The 21,387-nt window shown below is 45.4% G+C and overlaps 1 protein-coding gene across 1 annotated transcript in view; it reads left to right on the top strand.

Moving 5' to 3' along the window:
- IMPL1 (myo-inositol monophosphatase like 1) overlaps positions 1-20,943 on the top strand; it is a 30,391-nt gene extending 9,448 nt beyond the window's left edge. The window contains exon 10 of the mRNA XM_087383585.1: positions 20,317-20,943. Within this exon, the coding sequence (XP_087239711.1) occupies positions 20,317-20,415 (99 nt within the window). The 3' untranslated portion in view covers positions 20,416-20,943. The remainder of the gene's footprint in view (positions 1-20,316) is intronic.
- The last annotated feature ends 444 nt before the right edge of the window (positions 20,944-21,387 follow it).

Below are 21,387 nucleotides of genomic sequence, written 5' to 3'. Positions count from 1 at the left end.
TGCCAATTGATCCTTTGGCTGAAGTGAAGACATGTATAGAGTACTTTTGTGTCAAGGGAAACTTGCATTTTCAAACATTCCATTGTAGTATCATGATTATTTTGTACTCTTTGAACACTGTGAGTAGTATGATAGTGATCCAAATAGTGATTTTATGTCAATGAGTAATGCTCTCTTTGGGGTAGATGAGTTTAAATCTTCTCAACACTCATGAAACATATGACACAGTGTGACAATAACATCCAACTTGGGTAGGTGAAAGCCCAACTGCACACCTGCAACAACATTTATAAAGAAAGTAACTCTCTAAATGGAATGTTTTAAGAATTTCAATATTAACAAATGGAAAGATAATATCTCTTATCATTTACCTATCAACCCAATCTCATGTATTATGGCTAGGCCATTGAGTGAGGTTGTGGACACCACATCTTGCAATGTCATCTCTAGAATCAGTTAGATTCTTGAGCCACTCAGATTTCAAATCCACCTTAGCCTGTAGGTCCATGCACAAAAGTGTGCATTCTTCAAAGTGCTTATGTGCTAAGGCAATGTCATTGCAGATGTTGTGAAGGTCTGCTTCATTATTAGCGTTATGGTCCTTTTGATGATCTAGGTCAGTTGCCAAATAATCACCTTCAAGCATCTTTGCAATGGAATATTCAAATTTTTAAGTTTCCTTTCAAGGTGACCTCTAGTACCCTTGTTCTCATGGAGAGCAAGCTCAGCCTCCTTCTTCTTGGCCACAACTTGTTATTACTAACTCGAAGTGAGGGCAACCAGTAGAGTGGCTCCAGCCATCTCCTCTTTTATAAGAGCTTGCAAACCATAGTTTGCAGAGAGCTTTGAAAGCTATGATTTCACATCTTTCCAAGGCTTCAAATCTATGAGAGAACCACAAGATGGCAGCCCTCTTGTTCTAGTTTCTTTTAGTAAAGGCACGAACCAAAGTTGCCCCCACTTCATTGTTGATGATGGTGCCAGACGTGTAGATGTCCTTGTATACGTCTTTGAACTCAAATTTCGATTCTACTTTCAATGATGAAAACATGTACTCTCTTATTTGCTCTTTCTTTTGACCCCCAGGTGTCGATTAACCATCTCTGCATCTTGGTAGTTGCCTCAAGCTTTAGCTTGAAATAATACATGAATTTCTTCTTGCCTTGTACTCCTTCTGAAGTGGAGGGTTTGCATTGTTTAGGAGCCATCTACTTGCATGCACAGAACATATAGAGGATTCTCTCACTTGTGAGACAAATTAGAAATTAGGTGCTTGAGCTCTGAAGCTAACATTTTCGCACAAATCCAGTGAGTGGCTCACAACTACATACATGCAATATGCTTAACAAAGAATTGGAAACCCAATGATGGAAATATTGTTAACCGATCTAATAATACCAGCATGCAAAAGTTGCTCAATGGCTCATATTAAAGAATATCGATAAAGAGGTAGAGAAGGAGGACGTACATCGATCGAATTTTGGGCTAGTTGTTGAGCTGGAACAATTTGTGAATCAATTCTTGAATCCAAGTGCACTGAGAGACGGCCCAAAGATGATAGGGAGAGAACAATAGAGGTACGAGAGAGAGGAGGAAGAACTCGGAGAGAGAGAGAGAGAGAGAGAGAGAGAGAGAGAACTCGGAGAGAGAGAGAGAGAGAGAGAGAGAGAGAGAGAGAACTCGGAGAGAGAGAGGAGGCGAAACTCAGAGAGAGAGAGAGAAAGAGAGAGAGAGAGAGAGAGAGAGAGAGAGAGAGAGAGAGATGTATTAACATCTTCAGGACACCTCGCAGGTGTATGAGACAAGGTACAAAATATATGTAACCCATATAACACACACACACACACACACACACACACACACACACACATAGAGGTGGGGGGGGGGGCTAGATCAATGATTGCACTATAAACTTAATGCACCTACTCCCAAATTTCAACTATGCAGAACTGAGCTTAGTGAGCTGCATGCAAATTTCAAACTATTCTCTACTTCCTCAAAGATTTCATACATGCCTCTCTGATGATTTGCATGATAATCTACTTACTACCTACTCTTCCCTAAACAAAGAAAGAGACATGTTATATTTACCAGATACCCATTATACATTGTACCAATAGTAAACCTCTTGGCCAATAGCATGGCATGCATGCTAATTGAGAAGAGAGAGAGCAAGAGAGAGAGAAACAAACCAAGAATCCCAATGAAAATAAACATGAATACACCATACTGAATTCTTATATCCCCTTAAGTAGTATTGCTGCCTCCTTCAACTTGAGCATGCGAGGTGTGTTGCTTGGTCATAGTGACTATGACATATCCCAGTCTATGGATGTCTTCCTCCATGATCTCATTTGGAACTACGAGCACGTGAAATGTTTTGCAAACACTACATGGATTGTCACATGAATGCTACATTTCCAGTGAGGTGGCACCCATATCCTATCAATTTTGGTACATAATGCTTGCAAATTATGAAGGACCTCGACTACAGAGCACAATATCAATGTATTTAGAAAAATCAAGAAGTCTGTAATTTTTTTCCTTCCTTTGACCTTTGATTTTCAATAGAAAAACTACATGATACAACTTTCATTCGTGCATGTAGTAACATAACCTTATCAAAATTCTTAAGTTAAACTTTGTATTATCACATAAAGTACTGAAAGAATAAAAAAATATCATCCACTGCAATTTTCCCTAGTACAATTGACAAACTTGGTGAACAAAATTATGGAGTTGCAACAACAATGCTATGTGTGTCAATGAGTGATGTTCTCTCTAATGTAGATGAGTTTCAAGGTTCTCAAGACTCACAAACAATATTTAATATAAATGGCCCTAGTACGATTAGGAAGATGGTGAAGAAGCTATGGAGTTGCAACAACCATGCAAGGGTCATCAGTGAGTGGTCGGTTCTCAACACTCTCAAAGCACATTTACTGCATGGATGAAATCATTGAAGGATTATTTGGTTTTTGACTTTGATTATGAATTGGTGAAGGATGCAATATACCATGGGATGCAATGTGATAGTTTGTGAGGGAAAACAATGCAAATGCAAAGAACTATGTACAAGGAACAAAATTGGACATACAAATGCATGAAGAGAAAGCGAAGGCATGCCAATCCATGAAATCAACTAGAATAATAAGAGTGAGGAATGAAGAGCACTGCACCGATCAGCTCCTTCTGCTCCAGATCTGTCCCATCCTACTCCAGATCTGTCCCCTTCTGCTCCTCTGCTCCAGATCAGCTCCTTCTACCCCAGATCAGCTCCTTTTCTTCATCATGTTGCTATTCCAGATAGCCTGAAGGTTCCTTCCTCAGAGCACGTTGGTTTTCAGCCATTTCCTAGGGCAGCTCCAGCCCTTCATCATCCTCGTCATCATTGAGCTACACGGAGGACTGCGTTACTCTCCCTCTGCTGCTATCTTTTCTACTGTCTCTCTACATGGAATCATCTTTCTGATTCACCTCAGCCACGGTCCTTCAGACACGATGGCTTGAGGTTCTTGTATTCAGTTTTTCATATTACCGACAGACACTATGTTTTTTGAGTTCCGTTCTTCAATTGTGTCTGAGTATTGTCTATTTTTTGATCGCTCCACTACAAACCCTACAGTTTCTCTATATGGTATCAGAGCCATGGTGATCTAAAGACCCCAGATCTCTGGTGATCTAAAGATTCTGCTTCTTCATGGAGATCATAGGTACGGGGAGCATCACTCCTATGAACATATCTTTTTCCTCTTCATTCCGCTGCGCACTAAGGGAGAGAACTCCATCTTCTACTCCCATCCCTCCCTCCCTTTCAGAACACCATCTTCTACTCCCATCCCTCCTCCCTTTCAGAACACCATCTTCTACTCCCGCCCCTCCCTCCCTTTCTGAACTCCATCTTCTACTACCATCCCTCCCTCCCTTTTCAGTTTCTGGCTTGACACTCCCCATTCCCTCTACCTCCATCGGCATCGACTTCCAGGATCTACAAGTTCTTCCTAGGCGGGACCCTTTCTGTTCACATGTGTTCTTTACCTTTGCTCTTTCCTCCACCTTTCGGTGGTGAGAGGGGGTGGCTTATTCTCTCAAGCTTCACAGTGTTCTTATTTCTACATGGTATCATACGTGTAACTCCGACACTTGAGGAAGTGAACAATTCCCTTGCAAGGGCACTCCTCTTGTGATCTCCTTTTGGGCATTTCACAGGGATAGCCAGCACCACCATCGACATCCCTACACGAAGCTCAAAGCATACACTGTTTGCCCCTCCAAATTGGCAATTGAGAGGGGGTATTCAGCAACTAAGCCATCCCCAATTTATGGGGCAATCTAACAGCTCACAGGCCAGCCAAAAGGCCAGCCATCTCAGCCAACCAAGCGGCCAGAAAGACCAGCTGGTCTGGCCGACCAGAACTGGCCGACCAGTTGGCCGACCAGCTGGCAGGCCCACCGACCAGCTGGCCGACCAGTTGGCAGACCTATCGACCAGCTGGCCGACCAGCTAGGTCTGGCCTATAAAAGGCTTCTGCCCCCCACACTTCCTTTTGACAGGACAGGACCTGCAGCTGCTCCTCATCTCCTCCATCTTTTGCTGCAGGCCCTCCTGCTCCATCTACCTCTCCTCTTCAGATCTGCCTTCACTGCTGCCTCCTCTTCTGCCTCTCCTTCCTGCCTCCTGGCTGCTCCATCCTCTCCTCCAGATCTGTCCCCTTCCGCTCCTCTGCTCCAGATCAGCTCCTTCTGCTCCAGATCTGTCCCATCCTACTCCAGATCTGTCCCCTTCTGCTCCTTTACTCCAGATCAGCTCCTTCTGCTCCAGATCTGTCCCATCCTGCTCCAGATCTGTCCCATCCTACTCCAGATCTGTCCCCTTCTGCTCCTCTGCTCCAGATCAGCTCCTTCTGCCCCAGATCAGCTCCTTTTCTTCATCATGTTGCTATTTCAGATAGCTTGAAGGTTCCTTCCTCAGAGCATGCTGGTTTTCAGCCATTTCCTAGGGCAGCTTCAGCCCTTCATCATCCTCGTCATCATTGAGCTACACGGAGGACTGCGTTACGCTCCCTCTGCTGCTATCTTTTCTACTGTCTCTCTACATGGAATCATCTTTCTGATTCACCTCAGCCACGGTCCTTCTGACACGACGGCTTGAGGTTCTTGTATTCAATTTTTCATATTACCGACAAGCACTATGTTTTCTGAGTTCCGTTCTTCAGTTGTGTCTGAGTATTGTCTATTTTTTGATCGCTCCACTGCAAACCCTACAGTTTCTCTATAGAAACACCGTTTTTGGTTGGGGCCTTTCGCGAAACACGTTTCATGGCCCAAGTGGGCCCTGAATTGTGTTCGGTTGTGAGGCTGGATCTGGAGGAGGCATCATGGAGTGCAAGGAGAAGGAAACTTTGGCCCAATTGTGTGATCGAGGCAATGGCGAACCCGTTCATCTGCAATGAAGGAGAAGGGGCAGATTTGGTGGAAGACCAAAGATGGCAGAAGAGGGGGAGAGGGTAGGGGAGAGGAACGAGGAGAGAGAGAGAGAGAGAGAGAGAGAGAGAGAGAGAGGGGAAGAGAAAGATAGAGAGAGATTGGGGAAGAGAGTGTAGGTGGGAGTGGATAGGATTAGATGTCACATCAACAGTGTACAATAGGGGGTGGATGGGGGTGGATGGGGACTTATGTAGTCCCTCCACATTTTCCACCTAAAAGGCCTCTAAATTGGCCCTTTTCCCCCTTCATTACAGCCGTCCCTTCCCATAGAATTTCGACCTCAAAATTTCACAGCAGGTTGTCCAAAAAGTGCAGCAAACAAATCAGCCCGGTCGGAGATAGGGGTGGTCTTGGACTGCTCTCTGGCTGCCATAAATTTTCATCCTCAGGGAGTCCCCACCACTTGATAAGATACTCTACGTAGGCCTTGTTTCGGAGTACATGGTTTGTGAAACCCACGATGGGCTCTGGAACATAGAGGATGTGGCCCTCCTCATCCATAGGTGGCAACTCAGGAAGATCATGGACATGCTGTCCCACATGTGGTTTCAGCAATGACACATGGAGAACATCATGGATCTTGGAGGTACTGGGTAGCTTCAACTAATATGCTACCTCTCCAACCTTGCGGGTGATCCTGTAAGGACCGTAATACCTACGAGCAAGCTTTGTGTTGGTATTACCTTTCAGCGAGGCATAACGGTTCTTATGGAGACGCAAATGCACATAATCTCCCTCTTTGAAAGACAAATATCTCCTGTGTTCATCCGCATATTTCTTCTGCTTGGCTTCGTCTTTGCCAGCTGCAGAAGGGCATTTATCCTCCAAGTCATTCTGTGTTTGCTGATTTTTCACAGCCATGTCATCAATTGAAGAAGGCATCCCGACCTTGCATCTGTACATTGCCTCAAATGGGCTCATGCCAATGGAGAGTTGCTGGGTACTGTTGTATCAAAATTGAGCAAGGGCCGACCATTTATCCCAAGACTTCTGAGTATCATGACAAAAATGTCTCAAATATTCCTCCACCAATTTGTTCACCCTTTCCGACTATCCATCAATCTCAGGTTGGTAAGCAGTGCTAGGTGTGAGTAAAGTACCCATTGCTGTAAATAACTCCTGCCAAAAGTGACCCATAAATTTTGCATCTCTGTCACTGACAGTTTCTTAAGGGAAACCATGATGCTTAAAGACATGCTCAATGAATTTCCAAGCAACCTGTGATGCTGAATACCAGGTCTTAGTGGGTATGAAATGGGCGTGTTTTGTCTTTCTATCCACCACAACAAAGATGCTGTCCCATCCCCTCTGTAGAAGGCAATCATCCATTGCTATGTGCGTCTATTTGCCCTCAAGAATTGGTAATGGCTGCAAGAGACCTGCGGGTAATTTGCTCTCCACTTTATTTTGTTGGCAAGGCAAGCATTCAGCCATGTATTTAACCACATCTCGCCACATGCCATCCAAGATGAAGCTTTGTTTGACCTTTTCATGTCTTAGTGATACCCACGTCCTGCCATAGGAGATGAGTGCATTTCGTGCAAAACCAGTAATCTATACTTGGAGTCCGGCACAAGATCCTTGCAGTACAACAGCCCATTATGCAGCTTAAATTCAGCATGCCCTTGGCTTGAAGGCTCCTATAACTCCAAAAATATGGGAGCTGCCTTTGAATTCTGCATATATTCTTCTTGGATCCCATGAATCCACTCCCGATAGATGGTGGAAATGGCAGATAAACTACAAACCCACAGGATTGACAGTTAATGCCTAGCATGCTATTGAATCCCATGAGCCAGCAGATGCTTCACATGCACATGCTCTTCAGGATGATTGGGCATGGGCTGCTTATTTGATCCCTCCAAACCTGATGCACTCTTTACTGCTAATGATGCTCAATCCTGGTACTTTGATAGTGGTGCTTCCAAGCATGTCACATCTTGCAGACAGTTGTTTCATTCTCTAGCTGATGCACCTTGAAGGGGGACTGTTACATGTGCTAATAATGCTTCATATGCTGTAAATGGAGTTGGAGATGTGCAGCTCACATCCATTTCCAGCCATCCTGTCACTATGACAAATGTTCTTTTTGTGCCTGGCATTGAAGTCAACTTGATTTCAATTTCAGCAATTGCTACTTCAGGTTTCAGAGTAATTTTTGATGGCTACAGATGCCTAGTATATGATCTTCGTGATGACAATGCCATAGTTCTCACTGGCACTTTGCAAAAAGGGCTTTATCACCTTGATTATCATCCAGCTGCACTTTCTATTGAAGCATTGGCTATTTCAGATTCACAAGTTACTGAAACTCATCTTTGGCATGAGAGAATGGGCCATCTCAATTATAGAGCTCTTGCAAAGCTACATTCACAGCAGATGGCAAATGATGTACCTCAGACTCACACAGTTTCCAAACATGTGTGTGAGGGTTGTCTTTTGGGTAAAATGCATCGATTTCCTTTCCAAAAGAATTGTCCAAAACTCTCACAAAGGAAATTGCAGCTAGTACATAGTGATGTCTGTGGCCCAAGTCCAAGTATATTGGACAGCTCCTTGATCGTTTTCAGTTTGAGGATTGCAAGCCAATCTCTACTCCAGTGGACCCTGGCTTCTAATTCTCAGCTCATGATGGGAGCCCACCATGTGATATCACTCTTTATCAGCATGCTGTTGGATGCCTTATTTATTTATGTCACACTAGACCTGACTTGCAGTATGCAGTATCTCAGCTCAGCAGATTCATGCACATGCCTAGTTCACAGCATTGGTAGGCAGTGAAGAGAGTCTTTGGATATCTCAGAGGCACTCAGGATTTAGCCCTCTTTTATGGTGATCAGGGTTCACTTACCATGCATGCTTACACGGATAGTGACTGGGCAGGATGTTCCGACACCAGAGTGTCACATACTTGCAATTGTTTTTTGCTTGGCAATTCATGTATCTCTTGGCTCAGCAAGAAGCAACCAACAGTTGCCACGTCTAGCTGAGTACAGGGCAGCTTTCACCACTACAGTAGAGTGTGTTTGGTTCGACAGTTACTTACAGATCTTGGTATTTGCCAGACATCCTTCACTATTGTCTACACTGACAGCCAGAGTGCTTTGGCCATTGCGCGTAACCAAGTGTTTCATGCGCGTACCAAGCATATTGAAGTTCACTATCATTATGTTCGGGAGCGGTTGTCAGCAAGAGACATAGAGTTGTCCTATCTTCCCACAGAGGACAACATCGCATATATGTTTACAAAGGCACTTCCTCGTTCCAAGCTCGAAGTCTTCCGACAGGATTTACACTTGGTTCCCTTTGTTACATGATTTGACATTCCTTGTACATTCATAGGTGGCTATATCCTTTTGGATGAACATGTGCCACCATGACTAGAAACTACCAGGTATTCTGAGACGTTTCCAGAGTACTTCAGCCCATCCCATGGAGGGGGGTTTGTAGGCCATCCTCTGGTGGTTCTAGTGATGCCCTATAGGCCATGGTATGTGCCTTGTAGGCATAAGTGTAGGCACTTATAGTGTTAGTGCCTTTTAGGCCACATAGGACACATAGTCCTATGTGACACCTAGGACACTTAGTCCTAGGTCTAGGTACAAGTACTCTGTACTTATATGTTTTTGACTATCTAAGATTTTGACGTGACGGCTGTTCTACTACGACTCCTTGCTACCTGCACTCTCTCTCTCTTCTCTTCGATCCTACAGACCCTGATTTAGAAGCTCTTGGGAATCGACTTCGACGACTAGAGGATTGTGCCCTTGCGAGAAGGAGGGTGACTCAGGTACAGTCAGGTGCGTTTAAAGTTCGCGGTCCAGGTTATCTGGAGATGTACTTTTGTTGCAGACCTTGCCAAAGGAAGGACGGGTTGAAACAGACCCTCAGAGCATGGTGCCTGGAAGATTCTAGGTGGTTTACTCATTATGAGGGGGACAACTGGAAGATCGTGACGGTTGGATTGCTCGAGTTCGAAGGCGGGAACGTTGATAGGACAAAATCTATATCAAGTTTTTGAGCACTGTAAATAGCTATGGGTAGGCACATAGTTGTACACATCTAGGGTAGGTGTGGGCTTTTGGCATTTGTGGATTTTTCTTTCACAAGCATGATGGACTGATGTATAGTTTTTTGAGATAATAAAGTATGTTTTGCAGGGACTTCATGGGAAATGATGAAATGCAATGTGGTTGTACCAGACTTCCAGAGCAAGGGTGTCTAGTGTATGATCAAGCGAAATGTTTTTGGGGTCATGTTAAGTCAAGTCATGAAGGGTTTTTTTATATTTTCCCGAGTCAATGTGCACTTGCATGTTACAGGAATTTGATATGTTATGGTGTCCATGTCAAAGGGCTTTTCATGTGTGTGTACGGGGTTGCATGCAAGCTTTAATGTGCATGCTAATGTGTGTGGGAATTGTGTGACTAAAGGTCCAAAATGTGCATTTAATGTGATTTGGGGAAAATGTCTTGAGAGTGGTAAAATGTCACTGATGAGGTGGCAAATTTGGCTGAGGTGGCTGGACTGATTGGGAAGGCATCCTGCTCATGCAAAAGTGGCTACGTGAGAATGAAGGAGGCGCTTTTGGATGGCAAGGTGGCGGCTGGGCGTCGAAGGATGGGACTGCTGCTGAAAGAGGAGGGTCGCGACGACTACAGGAGGAGGGGTGTAGTTGAAGAGGGTGGGAGAAGCTCGCAGAGTAATTCTGAGAGGAGCTCTGGAAGAGAGCGCAAGTCGCTGCTGAGTGGCTGGAAGGAGCTCAGAAGCGCAGGGGCCAGGATTGCGCAGAGAAGGAAAGAGACCGGGGATTTTTTGATGTGTGCTCCATGAGGAGAAGAGGAGCTGTGAGGCAGCAGTGATCACGAAAAGGAGGTGTGGGAGAAGCGTCGGGTGCTAGGGGACGCAGCTGTGGCGTCACTACTGTGTGGCCGGGGAAACTTTGGAGACATGGGGAGGTCGAAGATGCCGCAGAGGAAGGCATACCGGGGACCTTGGAGAGGAGACTGAGTCTGGGAGCTTGAGTTATTGGAGGTGACTCAATTGCAGGAACTCGATGAGCGAAGAGAGGTAATCGCGGGTTCTGTGAGCTGGGGGTCGTGACTGCTCAGACACTGCTCAGACGAGGAGACAAATGAATAGAGGGGGAGCATCTCTGTAAGAGGGCGTGACGGTTGCCTTGGAGAGGAGCTTCTGAAGTTTGGGGGTCGAGAGCTTGAACGTGGCTTGGGAAAGATGGCGCAAGGAGACCGTGAGCTGTTGGTTGTAGAAGGGCGTCTCAACTACCGAGGCCAGAGTACTTTGAAGGGCGATTGAGAGCTCTGGGATTTGGCTGGGCGTGGCTACTGTGCGCTAGAGGATTTTGAACGACAGAGGGGGAGCATACACCATGAAAAGAGAAGCTGTGAGTTGGCGTTGTTTTCCAACGGGCTGTTTACTCTTACTGGAGTTGTGAGTTTTTTGGCTGTGAGAAGTATAGCTATCATGGAGGTTTTGAGCAGAATATATTGAGTGACGGAAAGCATACAATATGGGAAATAGAAGAGGCTGAGGCTGTTGCTTGAGATGTCTTCCGTGTTGGCTTGTAGGTGGCTGGTTATGAGCTATTGCTTAGTAAAAGCTTGAGGCATAGCTGTGGCATCATTTCTGCTGTCTGGAGGACTGTGGTGACAGAAGCTATGAGTATGGAGTACTCTACGAGCAAGAGAAAGATACAGACGCTGGACGTAGTTGTGTAAGAGCAGAGATGATCGATGCAATCTGCTAGCCAGTCCCTCTCACTCTTTGGTCACTGACTGCAGTTTTGGGGAGATGTATGGAATGCTAGAGCTTAGTGTTTGAGAAGCAGATGCTGTGGAGCAGTTATGATCACGTCAAGAGTTATGAGATGTTGCTCTTGCTAATGAAGAAGACGATCTAAAGTCCTAGATCCAACCACTAATTTGCATCAAGTATGGACTCTATACGACAGCCATAAGTGCATGAAAAAACGCTGACATCAAGTATGGATTGTATACAACTGCTATAAGTGCATGATGAAACACTAAGTCTCCCCTCGGGAGGGTCACTATGTATAAATCCTCTATATCATGTGTGTTTAAGGCATATTTTTAAAATCCCTTATCTGTAAAATTTTCATTAATAAAATATATCCCTTTTCTATACAAATCTATAAATTTTTTCAAAAACTATTTTAAATAGTCCCTTATGTATATTTATTTCTGTAAATTTTAGAAATAAAAAATATCCTTCTGTTGAACTCACGTGATAGGGTTACATATGATGAGTGACCCCCCTGAGAGTCTCCCTAGGTTGCTATGGCTAAACCTGATTGCACTGGGGCAGGACCGCACTGATGCATAGGTATCCTCGTGCTGAGAAATGATATGCTGATCAAAAGAGGTGGTGATCACTGGATCCAAGGGTGCAACACGGCATGACTGAGCCTGATGCCAGAATATCCTGAAGACTGATGTGCTGATCTATATTGCTTATGGAAATTGTGTCCAAGGAGATGATGTGCTTCGTATCCAATGTAAAATAATTAGTGATGGATGCTGGAATGGTATCACCTGAGGAGTTGAATGCATTGTGGCATGTATCTCTGCATGCGGCTAGAGATGTGAGTGCCTCATACTAAGGATCATGTGGGTTATGGGTTCGTAGTATTCTGAGGCTGACTGTTCTCTGAGTTGTTGAGGAAAGTTCAGTTCTAAAGTCTAGTTGTCTCGGGTTGTGTAGTCCTTTGGTTCTCTCTGAGTCTGTGTGATCTATGTTCAGTCAATTTTTATGGGGGTTTGTCTCGGTGCCTAGTACAAAGACACATACTCTGGAATCTTGTTCATAAGCTCATCATCTACCAGCCCACATTGCAGCTGATCCCTATGAAGTCTCACCTATCTGACGTGGTGAAGTACATAATTCCTGGTTGTCTTTTCATTTTTTCCTTATCAACGTGACTGAAGGAGGTGGTGCCAGGAGGTGCTACCAAAGATGGACCTGTGTACCACGATGGTGTGCGGAAGCAGAACCAGACCTGGTGGAGCAGGAGCCATTGGATGAAAAGCCAGGAAAAGATTTCGACATCGAAAAGTTCCAGAGGACTACTACGACCAGGGAGTTACTGGAGCATCGTCATCGACGTGTTGGCATTGGGCCTAGATGTGTCGGTGAGAGGGGGTGTTGGAAAGGTCACCTCCCCATCTGTAAGCCCCCATATGAGGAGAGCATGGGGGAGGTAGACCAGGGGATATTGGGGCTGCCACATGGGCAGCACACAGAAAGGGCAGAGGCTGCCACATGGGCAGCACACAGTCTGCCATGTGGGCAGCTGTCAAAGCAGGAATCCATGGGCGTGCAAAAGAGGCGCACAGGTGGCGGCATAGGCAGGCTGAAGCCGCCTGCGTGGCGGGCTATCCAGCAGAGCAGCTTTGGGAGGAGCAGAAAGGAGCAGCACATCCACCATCCTTGGGCCTCTACACAAACAGGAAGTGAATGAGAGAGGTGTTGCTGCAGACTTAGCTCCAAGAAGAGGCTGGACCTAGACTGTCTTCTAGGGCAGAAGGTTGCTGAGATCATCATCTTCTGCAGCAGCCATTCACAAGAGGTTGGAGCAATGGAACAGCTATCTTGGGGCCTACATTCAGGTGGACCAAGGGGACCTGTGTGCCTGCAAACAAAGCTTGGCAGGGGCTGCCCACCTAGGCTGATTCACAGGCAGTAAGGTGGAGAAGAACACACTAGACGGAAAGTCTACAGACGCTCGAGGTGGAGCACGTGGGCTCGAGTCTAGAGATAGCCAGCAGATAGGAGAAGTACCTTGTGGTAAGATCATAGGACCACACCATTGGTGGGACTCTGGATCTCTCTCTTTTGTATTGTGTCCATAGTTTTGGATGGAAATATATTATTTTGGTGGTTTCTCTATCTGGCTGGTTCATTGTCTATTGATGAGTCTGCACATCTATTTTATGCACATAAGTTAAGAAGTTTGTGATTCCACATCCCACACCACATTGTGTGAGCTCCTGGGCATTACTATCAGTCGTCCGCTGTGTGTACCCTCTGTTGGGTAATTTCTAACACCATGTGCGACCTCTACTCTCAGCCCATGATCTATTTCAGTAGCAACCAGTCCCACCTTCTGTAAGGTTTTGCAATTAATGAAACTGTGAGTGCTACCGCTGTCGACCAACACGTGAACAGTTCTGCCATTAATCATCCCTTTCAATCTGATAGTTTCAGCACTTTTGGCACCCATCAAGGGATGAAAAGAGAGAGCATAAATAAAGAGATAAATTGTTAGCTGCGCATCCCAATAGATCTCGTCCTCGTCCACAAGAGCATTACCACTAGCATCCTCACGTGCATGAAAAAGTATAGCAACCTGATGCTCCACAAGAAAAGATGTAGGCCTAGGACCTCACATGCCACGAGTGGACTGAATGTCAAGTAATTGCATAGCATGAACATAATGATCAGTAGTACCACCCGGATCAAAAAAAAAATCAGTTCCATTCATGGCTCCAGTGTCAATAGCATTGTCCGAATCATGTGTTCTTGCCTTCTTAACATGAGAGGCATCCAAGGACTCTATGGCATCAACTCACATGCCACGAGTGGACTGAATGTCAAGTAATTGCATAGCATGAACATAATGATCAGTAGTACCACCTGGATCAAAAGAAAAATCAGTTCCATTCATGGCTCCAGTGTCAGGAGCATTGTCCGAATCATGTGTTCTTGCCATCTTATCATGAGAGGCATCCAAGGACTGTGTGGCATGAACTAAATCCTCATCACAGAGAGTTCAATGATCATGCTAAGCTTGGCTGAACTAGTGTTCCGCATCTTACACACATCCCGATGCTCAGGGGTCCATTTCTCGCCACACTTAAAGCACAAGTTTGCTTTCTTCCTGCTGTCCATTATGGCCCTGGTATACTGCTGAATTGCTGATTTTTCATTTCCAGCAGTAGGCTTGGTTCCTGGCTTGGCATCTGATGGCGTGTATGGCTTAGCATAGGGCATCTTACTTCTTGAAACAGTAGGAAACCATGGAAAAGGTGCTGCTGCAGATTTCCTGTCATTCCAATCAGTCTTCTCAGCCTCATTTGCATTCCCGTATGCGCTGCCCGCTGCCATCTTATTCTTGCTGGCATATTTGGGCTCAAACACCTATGCCAATTGGGCTGCACGCTCAATTGTTTGAGGGTTATGTGCCTTCACATTTGCAGCCTGGGAGGGACTCAATCCTTGGATGAAACACATCAACTTCCCTTTCTCAGATATGTCCTGTACAAACGAGGATAGTCTCCAAAAGCGCTGCAAGTACTCTTGAACTATACCAGTGTGCGACAATGCATATAATTCAGCCAAGTACTGATCCAAGATGAGTGGGGTTATGAAGGTAGTAACCATCATTTCTTTTAATCCCCTCCATGCGGTAAGCCTTTGAGGTGAATCCATCATATACCGCCACCAAGTATGTCCATAGTCTTGCATGTGCATATCTACAAAGATTATGCGGTCCTCATCCTGCTTTGGGTAGAAGTGGAACTAATCTCCCAGCTTCGTAAGCCACTCCTCAGCTCATTACGTGTGCGAGTGTCCCTTTTGAACTTATTCATTGTAAGTTTGTCCTTGACATCCTAGGCTGCAAAATTCCTGTGTGTGTAACCTCCAAAAGTTTGGGCATCATCACGCTTGAGGTCCACATAATCGGAGAAAGACATCTCAAGTTTGATGGCCTCAGGTAGGGCCGCAAGGAATTTGCTAACATCTCATCAAAAGTGGCTTGCTGCCCACCACTAACCCCCTGTTGTGTAGTAGCTGCTGCCATCTGATGCACTGGCTGCGTCTGGCTGTTTGTGTGCTAAGAAGAGGACTGACCTCTATCCCAGGGGTGTCGGCTGCCATATAAACCAAAACTAGCTCCAGGCATACTCGGTGCGGTGAAAGGAGCACTAACCGGATGCATACCAATGGGTTGGCCCAAAAGAGACAGCTCAGCTTGCATAGATGCAAACACTGCGAGCCAAAAGATGGCCTGGCATCCTGCAAGAAGGTTCTTTGCGGCACAGAAAATGCATCATCTAAGTACAAATAATCCCCATACTGGGGTGCATGCAATGGTCCATAATTTTGATGCTCATAGGCACGTTGGGCATCTGCCATAAAATCCATGCATGGAGCAAAAAAAACATCCTGACTGTTTGAGTGGTCCCCTTGTTGGGGTGCGGGCTGCTTGCCCTTGTCGTGCATCGCCTAGCCGATCTGTTGCTCGAGCTGCTGTCCCATCTGGGCAAGAGTCGTATCCTGTATATGGCCATGGTAAGCTATTGGCTGAACTTCTGTCCCATCTGGCGGAAAGCACCCCGGAGCATAGAAGCAAGGGTATCCAAAAACTGTGTCTGCACCTGCGCTTCTCGAGATGTAGGAGAGAGAGGCAGAGTTGTAGGGATCTCTGTACCACGAGTGGATGCACCCATTGTGGAAGGCAATTTCTCATGTTGAGCAGCCTCCTCACTATCATACAATGTATCCCGAGGGGTACGTTTGGGTGGCATGGTGGTTGTCCGGGAGAGAGAAGCTCGAATGCAGGCAATGAAATGGACTCAGAGAAGTAGACAGTAAAGCCTTGCTATAATGAGTACCTGATATAGTGTGTAGAACAACTAAAAAGTCCGATGGCGAAGCTTGAGAGGACAATCGATGAGGAGGCTTCAAAATAGAGTCGAAATGACTCCAAACGGGACTGTGAAAGGCTCCTAAAAGAGGCTGGAAATTTGACTTTTTTTGGGAGGGGGGGGGGGTTCCCTATGTCACCTAGGACTGTTAGGGTAGCACAAACCTAAGACCTATGACAGTTAATTTTTCGACTTAGTCTAACCTAACCTACCCTACTAATTGAACCTTGGTTAGGCTAACCTAACCTAACCTAACCTAACCTGACCTGACCTGACCTGACCTGACCTGACCTGACCCACCCCAACTAACTAAACCTAACCAGCCTAACCTGACCTATGGGACTAACCCTAGTCAGAACCTTAGACTAAGGTTTAAGGTGGGGAAAAAAGACGGTGGCGGTGTGGACGGAGCAGGAGGCAGTGCGGCGATGGGTTGGGTCGGTGGTCATGACGGGCAAAGATCTGCGTAAGGTGACATGAGGGCTTGTAGGCCTAACAACGTGAGCAGGTCGGGTCGGGTTGACATAACTGGAAGGGATCTGTCGAATCCAGACTAGAATGGTGAATCAATTGGCAGAGGTGTCACGGGAACACGGGAGGCTGACGCATAAGGAAAGGTAGAGGCATAATGGGAGTACTGCTCCAACGTCACGGGATGCCTCACTGCGCCCTCTTTTGCACTGTGGTAAACTATGAATATGATTTGCGTTAATAATCAAGGGTTTGGCGATTGAAGGGGACATGGGCAACCTTGCAAGCACAACTTCAAGCAGGTCGGTGGGCAAACGTCGTCTCGTCTGCTGTGTCAAGCGTTGTTGTAGCTTAGTCGGAGGAAATAAGGCTGCTAATTGCTGTCTAATGCTTCTGGGCTGAAGCACCCGATGGCTCTGTTGCTGCGATTTGGAATGAAAGTGAAGGCTAGGGTCGGAGCTATGATACCAATGCAATGAAGGAGAAGGGGCAGATTTGGTGAAGGACCAAAGATGGCAGAAGAGGGGGAAAGGGTAGGGGAGAGGAAGGAGGAGAGAGAGAGAGAGAGAGAGAGAGAGAGAGAGAGAGAGTGAGTGAGAAAGAGAGAAGAGGAAGGAGAGGAGAGAGAGAGAGAGAGAGAGAGAGAGAGAGAAGAGGGTGAGGGGAAGAGAAAGATAGAGGGAGATTGGGGAAGAGAGTGTAGGCAGCACGTAGGAGGAAGGAGGTGGGAGTAGATAGGATTAGATGTCACATCAAAAGTGTACAATTGGGGGTGGATAGGGACTTACAGAGTCTCTCCACCTTTTCCACCTAAAAGGCCTCTAAAGGGCCTCTAAAGGGCCTCTAAATTGGCCCTTTTCCCCCTTCATTACATCATCTATCTTTCTACCCCCAAGGCGATAAACCATGTGAATCACATGACACTGGCTAGAAGTATTTGGGGGCATTTGGCGTCTCCCTACAACAAGGTCTCTCCAATGAAGTGTGTCTCCTTGGAAGTGTAGATGTGAGTGTTGAAGCCTGCAAAGTTAGTACAATGTGGGAGCACGTCAAGTTGCAGGCTCTTCAGTAGGAGGTCCTCCAAGCAAGACATGGCCATTACTTGGCTGTCCCATCTTTAGGGGCGCTGCTCAACATTTTACATACCTGATTATGAGCAGGAGACTCAATACTCTCATTTGTGCCAATGGTGTTGCACCAAGATGAGTGGTCCATCAACCCCTCGCAGGCTGGAGGATTGGAAGCCTTGGCCACCCTATACGTAGTAGGGTGGAGAACAATAGTAAAGGTAAACAAAAGTGTTCTGATAAGAAGTCCGATGCGAACTGTGAGGTGGTGCAGAAAAATTGGTTGTGTAACCACTGTGGTGAAAAGGGTCACTATTGGAGAAACCCTCTGCGAAGCAACAAGCAAGTACTGGCTCATTAGTTGCAGCCATGACAACTCCAACATTCTTACATCTGGAGATTGTGGACACGTGAGTTCCATCTTCTTAAAGTTCAGAGGGGGCAATTCATACCATTTGGTGAGTCTCGAGAGTGGATCATAGATAGTGGTGCTTCCAGGCACATGACACCTTCTCGAGAAGAGATCCAGGACCTTCGGTGGTGATCAGGTCATGTATGCATTGGTGATAATAACACTGTACTAGTTTGATGTGAGGGCAGGTTGAAGATAATCCTGGATGATAGAGGGGGAAATTATACCTCCCAAGTTGTGTATTTTCGAACTCTTGGTTACCACCTGTTGTCAGTGCATTAAGTGTGCAAGACTAGCAAGCATGTGGAGTTTGAGGAAGAGTCAGTGGCCACCAGCGGTCTACGAACTCTCTGTGCTCTCTTGTCTGACAGGTACTCATCTAAGTGACCTGTGGCATTCCTGTGATGATGGAGTGGGAGTGGAGCTGCAAAATACCAGCAACTTTGACCGGGGTGGTGATCCAATTCAGAAGGGCTCGACAGCAGAGAACTAGTGTACCCCTGGTCCAGGAGCAGCCAGCCTTGTCATACAAATTTATTGGGGTCCCAAACTTGTATACAAACTGGTTAGGGTCCCAAACTGGCCTGAAACTGGCTGAGAACCAGGCTAGAGCTGCGGACAGGATTTTGTGGCTACGACGGCTATTTGGCGGGGAGGCGAGTTTGACGGAGGACATGAAGCTTCTTCAATTACTCTATACAGACTCCAGCTCCTTGCGTTTGTTTCGACATCCAGGAGGGGAGAGGAGGTGTTAAGTTAGTCATCTCCTGTCTGTCAGTTAGGGAGAGAGGCCTTGTATGTGGGTAGCCTGGACAGAGAAAGTAGTCGTGTATGTGTCCTTATTACGGCAGGTTAGGAGGGGGTTTATCCAGGGCACAATGCCAGGGTTAGAGGCCTGGCCGAGGCTGGTTTGGGGCCTGGTATAGGCTACAGTTTGGGCATGGTTTGAGGCCAGTTTCAGGCCAGTTTGGGACCCTAACCAGGGTTGGGTCAGCCGACCGAACCTGGTTGGCTCAGTTGGCCAGGTCAGCAGGAGTCAGGCGGCTGTATATAGGGTCATTTAGCCCTGTCTTCTATTTAGTGGAGCAGTCTACAGCCACTGTTTGCAGCAGTTATTGGGCACTTTCTTGTGCAGTCTCCAACAGTTCATGGTGAGCCTGTGGTAGTGTAGAGCCTACTTCTGCCAGTTGTGAGGTGCAGTTCTGCCTTATCATCCACCCTGATGTTTTACGACTTTTGTGGAGGTTTTCCGACGGTTATACACAGGTTTTCCTGTATTCTCTTGTGCAGTCTATTGTCTCTCAAGTTGCAGTTTGCTGTCTCTGATGGACTTTGATATATATAAAATAATTGTTGAAAATGGTTATAGCTATTTAGTCTTTTGTTTAGTGTGCTACAACGATAGAGAACAACACGCTCTCTTAGTAAGGCCATATCTAGAAACACATGCAATAACATGAGAGAGACCTGAACCAGCCAAGACAAACTTTATTGAAGCCACATAGTGGCCTTGTGTTAGACTGCATGGATGTAGATGGCGACAGAGATGGTATAGATTACATTTTGATAGATCTTATGACAAATGAGGTCTTCTTGTTTTGCTTTATTTACAGTTTCCCTCATATCAGATGGGGGATTATCCGTGTCATGTTCAGTTGTGTGACCCCAATGAGCCAGTAGAGATTTTGGCCCTTGAAAACCTGAATCTTTAAATGAGTTGGGCGCTCTAGATTCTGGAACTTGAGATGTTATGCTCCTACTTTCAGATTGCCCACATGGACACCAGACAAGATAGCAGCTAGCAGTGGAAATACATCTTTTGTTTACTATAAAGGGAAGCACATAGACTCTTTCCTTGGAGATTTATGTTCTACAGACTAAGTTGGTTTTCCAGGTTGCATGCTTCAGGCCTCTGTTGCTTGAAAGCTAAGTAGCTTTGAGAAACGGTTGGGGAAAGTTCAACTTTTGTTTTCAGCTTTCAGTTTTGCCTTATGGAGCAAAAAGCTATTTGTGGGCACTTGTTGTAAGAGGAAATACCTCACCTTTGTGATAGAACAGTCTTCCAAGGTTCTTCACCATGCTGTGGTCATTTGTTTGGTTTGATCTGTTAGTGCTGTTTCGAAAATAATTTTATCACTGACTAAAAGGCTAGTTTCAAGTACCATGTTTGACGTTTTCATTGTTAATGCAGGTATTGAACGTAATTGCACCACCAACTAAAAAGCTGGTTGAAATCGGTCTTGATTTTTCTCGATGGTACAAGCCTGAGGGGTATAACTCAGATCTGTGACATCCAGCAGAAAGGGATAAGAATGTACAAGCAAGAATTTTGTTTTTTATATTGAACTTCAGTTGCTTTGGAATAAAGCAGGTGATACTGCTGGTATGCTGTTTGGAAACAGATTGGGCTTGGTTCACATGTAAATCTTGCATGGTACTTTGCAGAGGCAGAACCTCAGACAATGTGAGCTCTCTTTCGGAAGTAATAATCTTATTCCCAGATATGAAAATTTGACTCAAATTGTTGGATTATCAAAGGAGACTTTAATTCAATGGCTATGCAGACTAGAGTATTTTTTTTTCACCATTTCTAATGGGACCCAAAGGGGTGTACTTTAAAATCTGTGTATGCAGAACTAAGGTTGGATCAAATACTAGGCTACAAATATTACCTTGAGTCCTACACGCTGAGTTTCTCAGGGCAAAGTTTTCATTGCCATCGGCTGTAAAAATTTATTTTTTTCATACAATGTCAAATGCTAGGTTACAAATATTACCTTGAGTCCTACATGCTGAGTTTCTCAGGGCAAAGTTTTCATTGCCATTGGCTGTAAAAATGTATTTTTCTCATCTCTTCTTACAATGTAGATGCAACTGCGGATCTGTAAACTGTTAATAAAAGAACTTTGGAAGATGTCAAATTTTGCATAAAATAGATTTACCAATGGTTTACAAGTATTTGTAAGAGAATCCAAAGATTGCAAGAATAAAGAGGGAAGCACTTAGATATTTTTTATTTTGTTGTCTTAGCTTCACATTTTAATTTACAGGAAATATTAAATGCAGCTTACTTTTATAGTGTTCTAAATCCTATGGCACGAATTTGAAGGATAAGGTGAGATTGTCAAGGTAAATGATTTTCTAAATATGCTTTATACATCTACTAGTGACACTTCGATAAGTGTGCGGGGGGGGGGGGGGTGTTTTTTTATTTGGGAGAGGGTGCGCGTGTCTTTTTTTGGGCAAAGGTACTTGTAAGTTA

Source organism: Dipteris shenzhenensis, chromosome 13 (genome assembly GCF_047967505.1).
Source record: "Dipteris shenzhenensis isolate YYH24624 ecotype China chromosome 13, Dip_SZ_1.0, whole genome shotgun sequence".
NCBI lineage: Eukaryota > Viridiplantae > Streptophyta > Polypodiopsida > Gleicheniales > Dipteridaceae > Dipteris > Dipteris shenzhenensis.
This window is presented reverse-complemented; position numbering and strand designations above follow the sequence as displayed.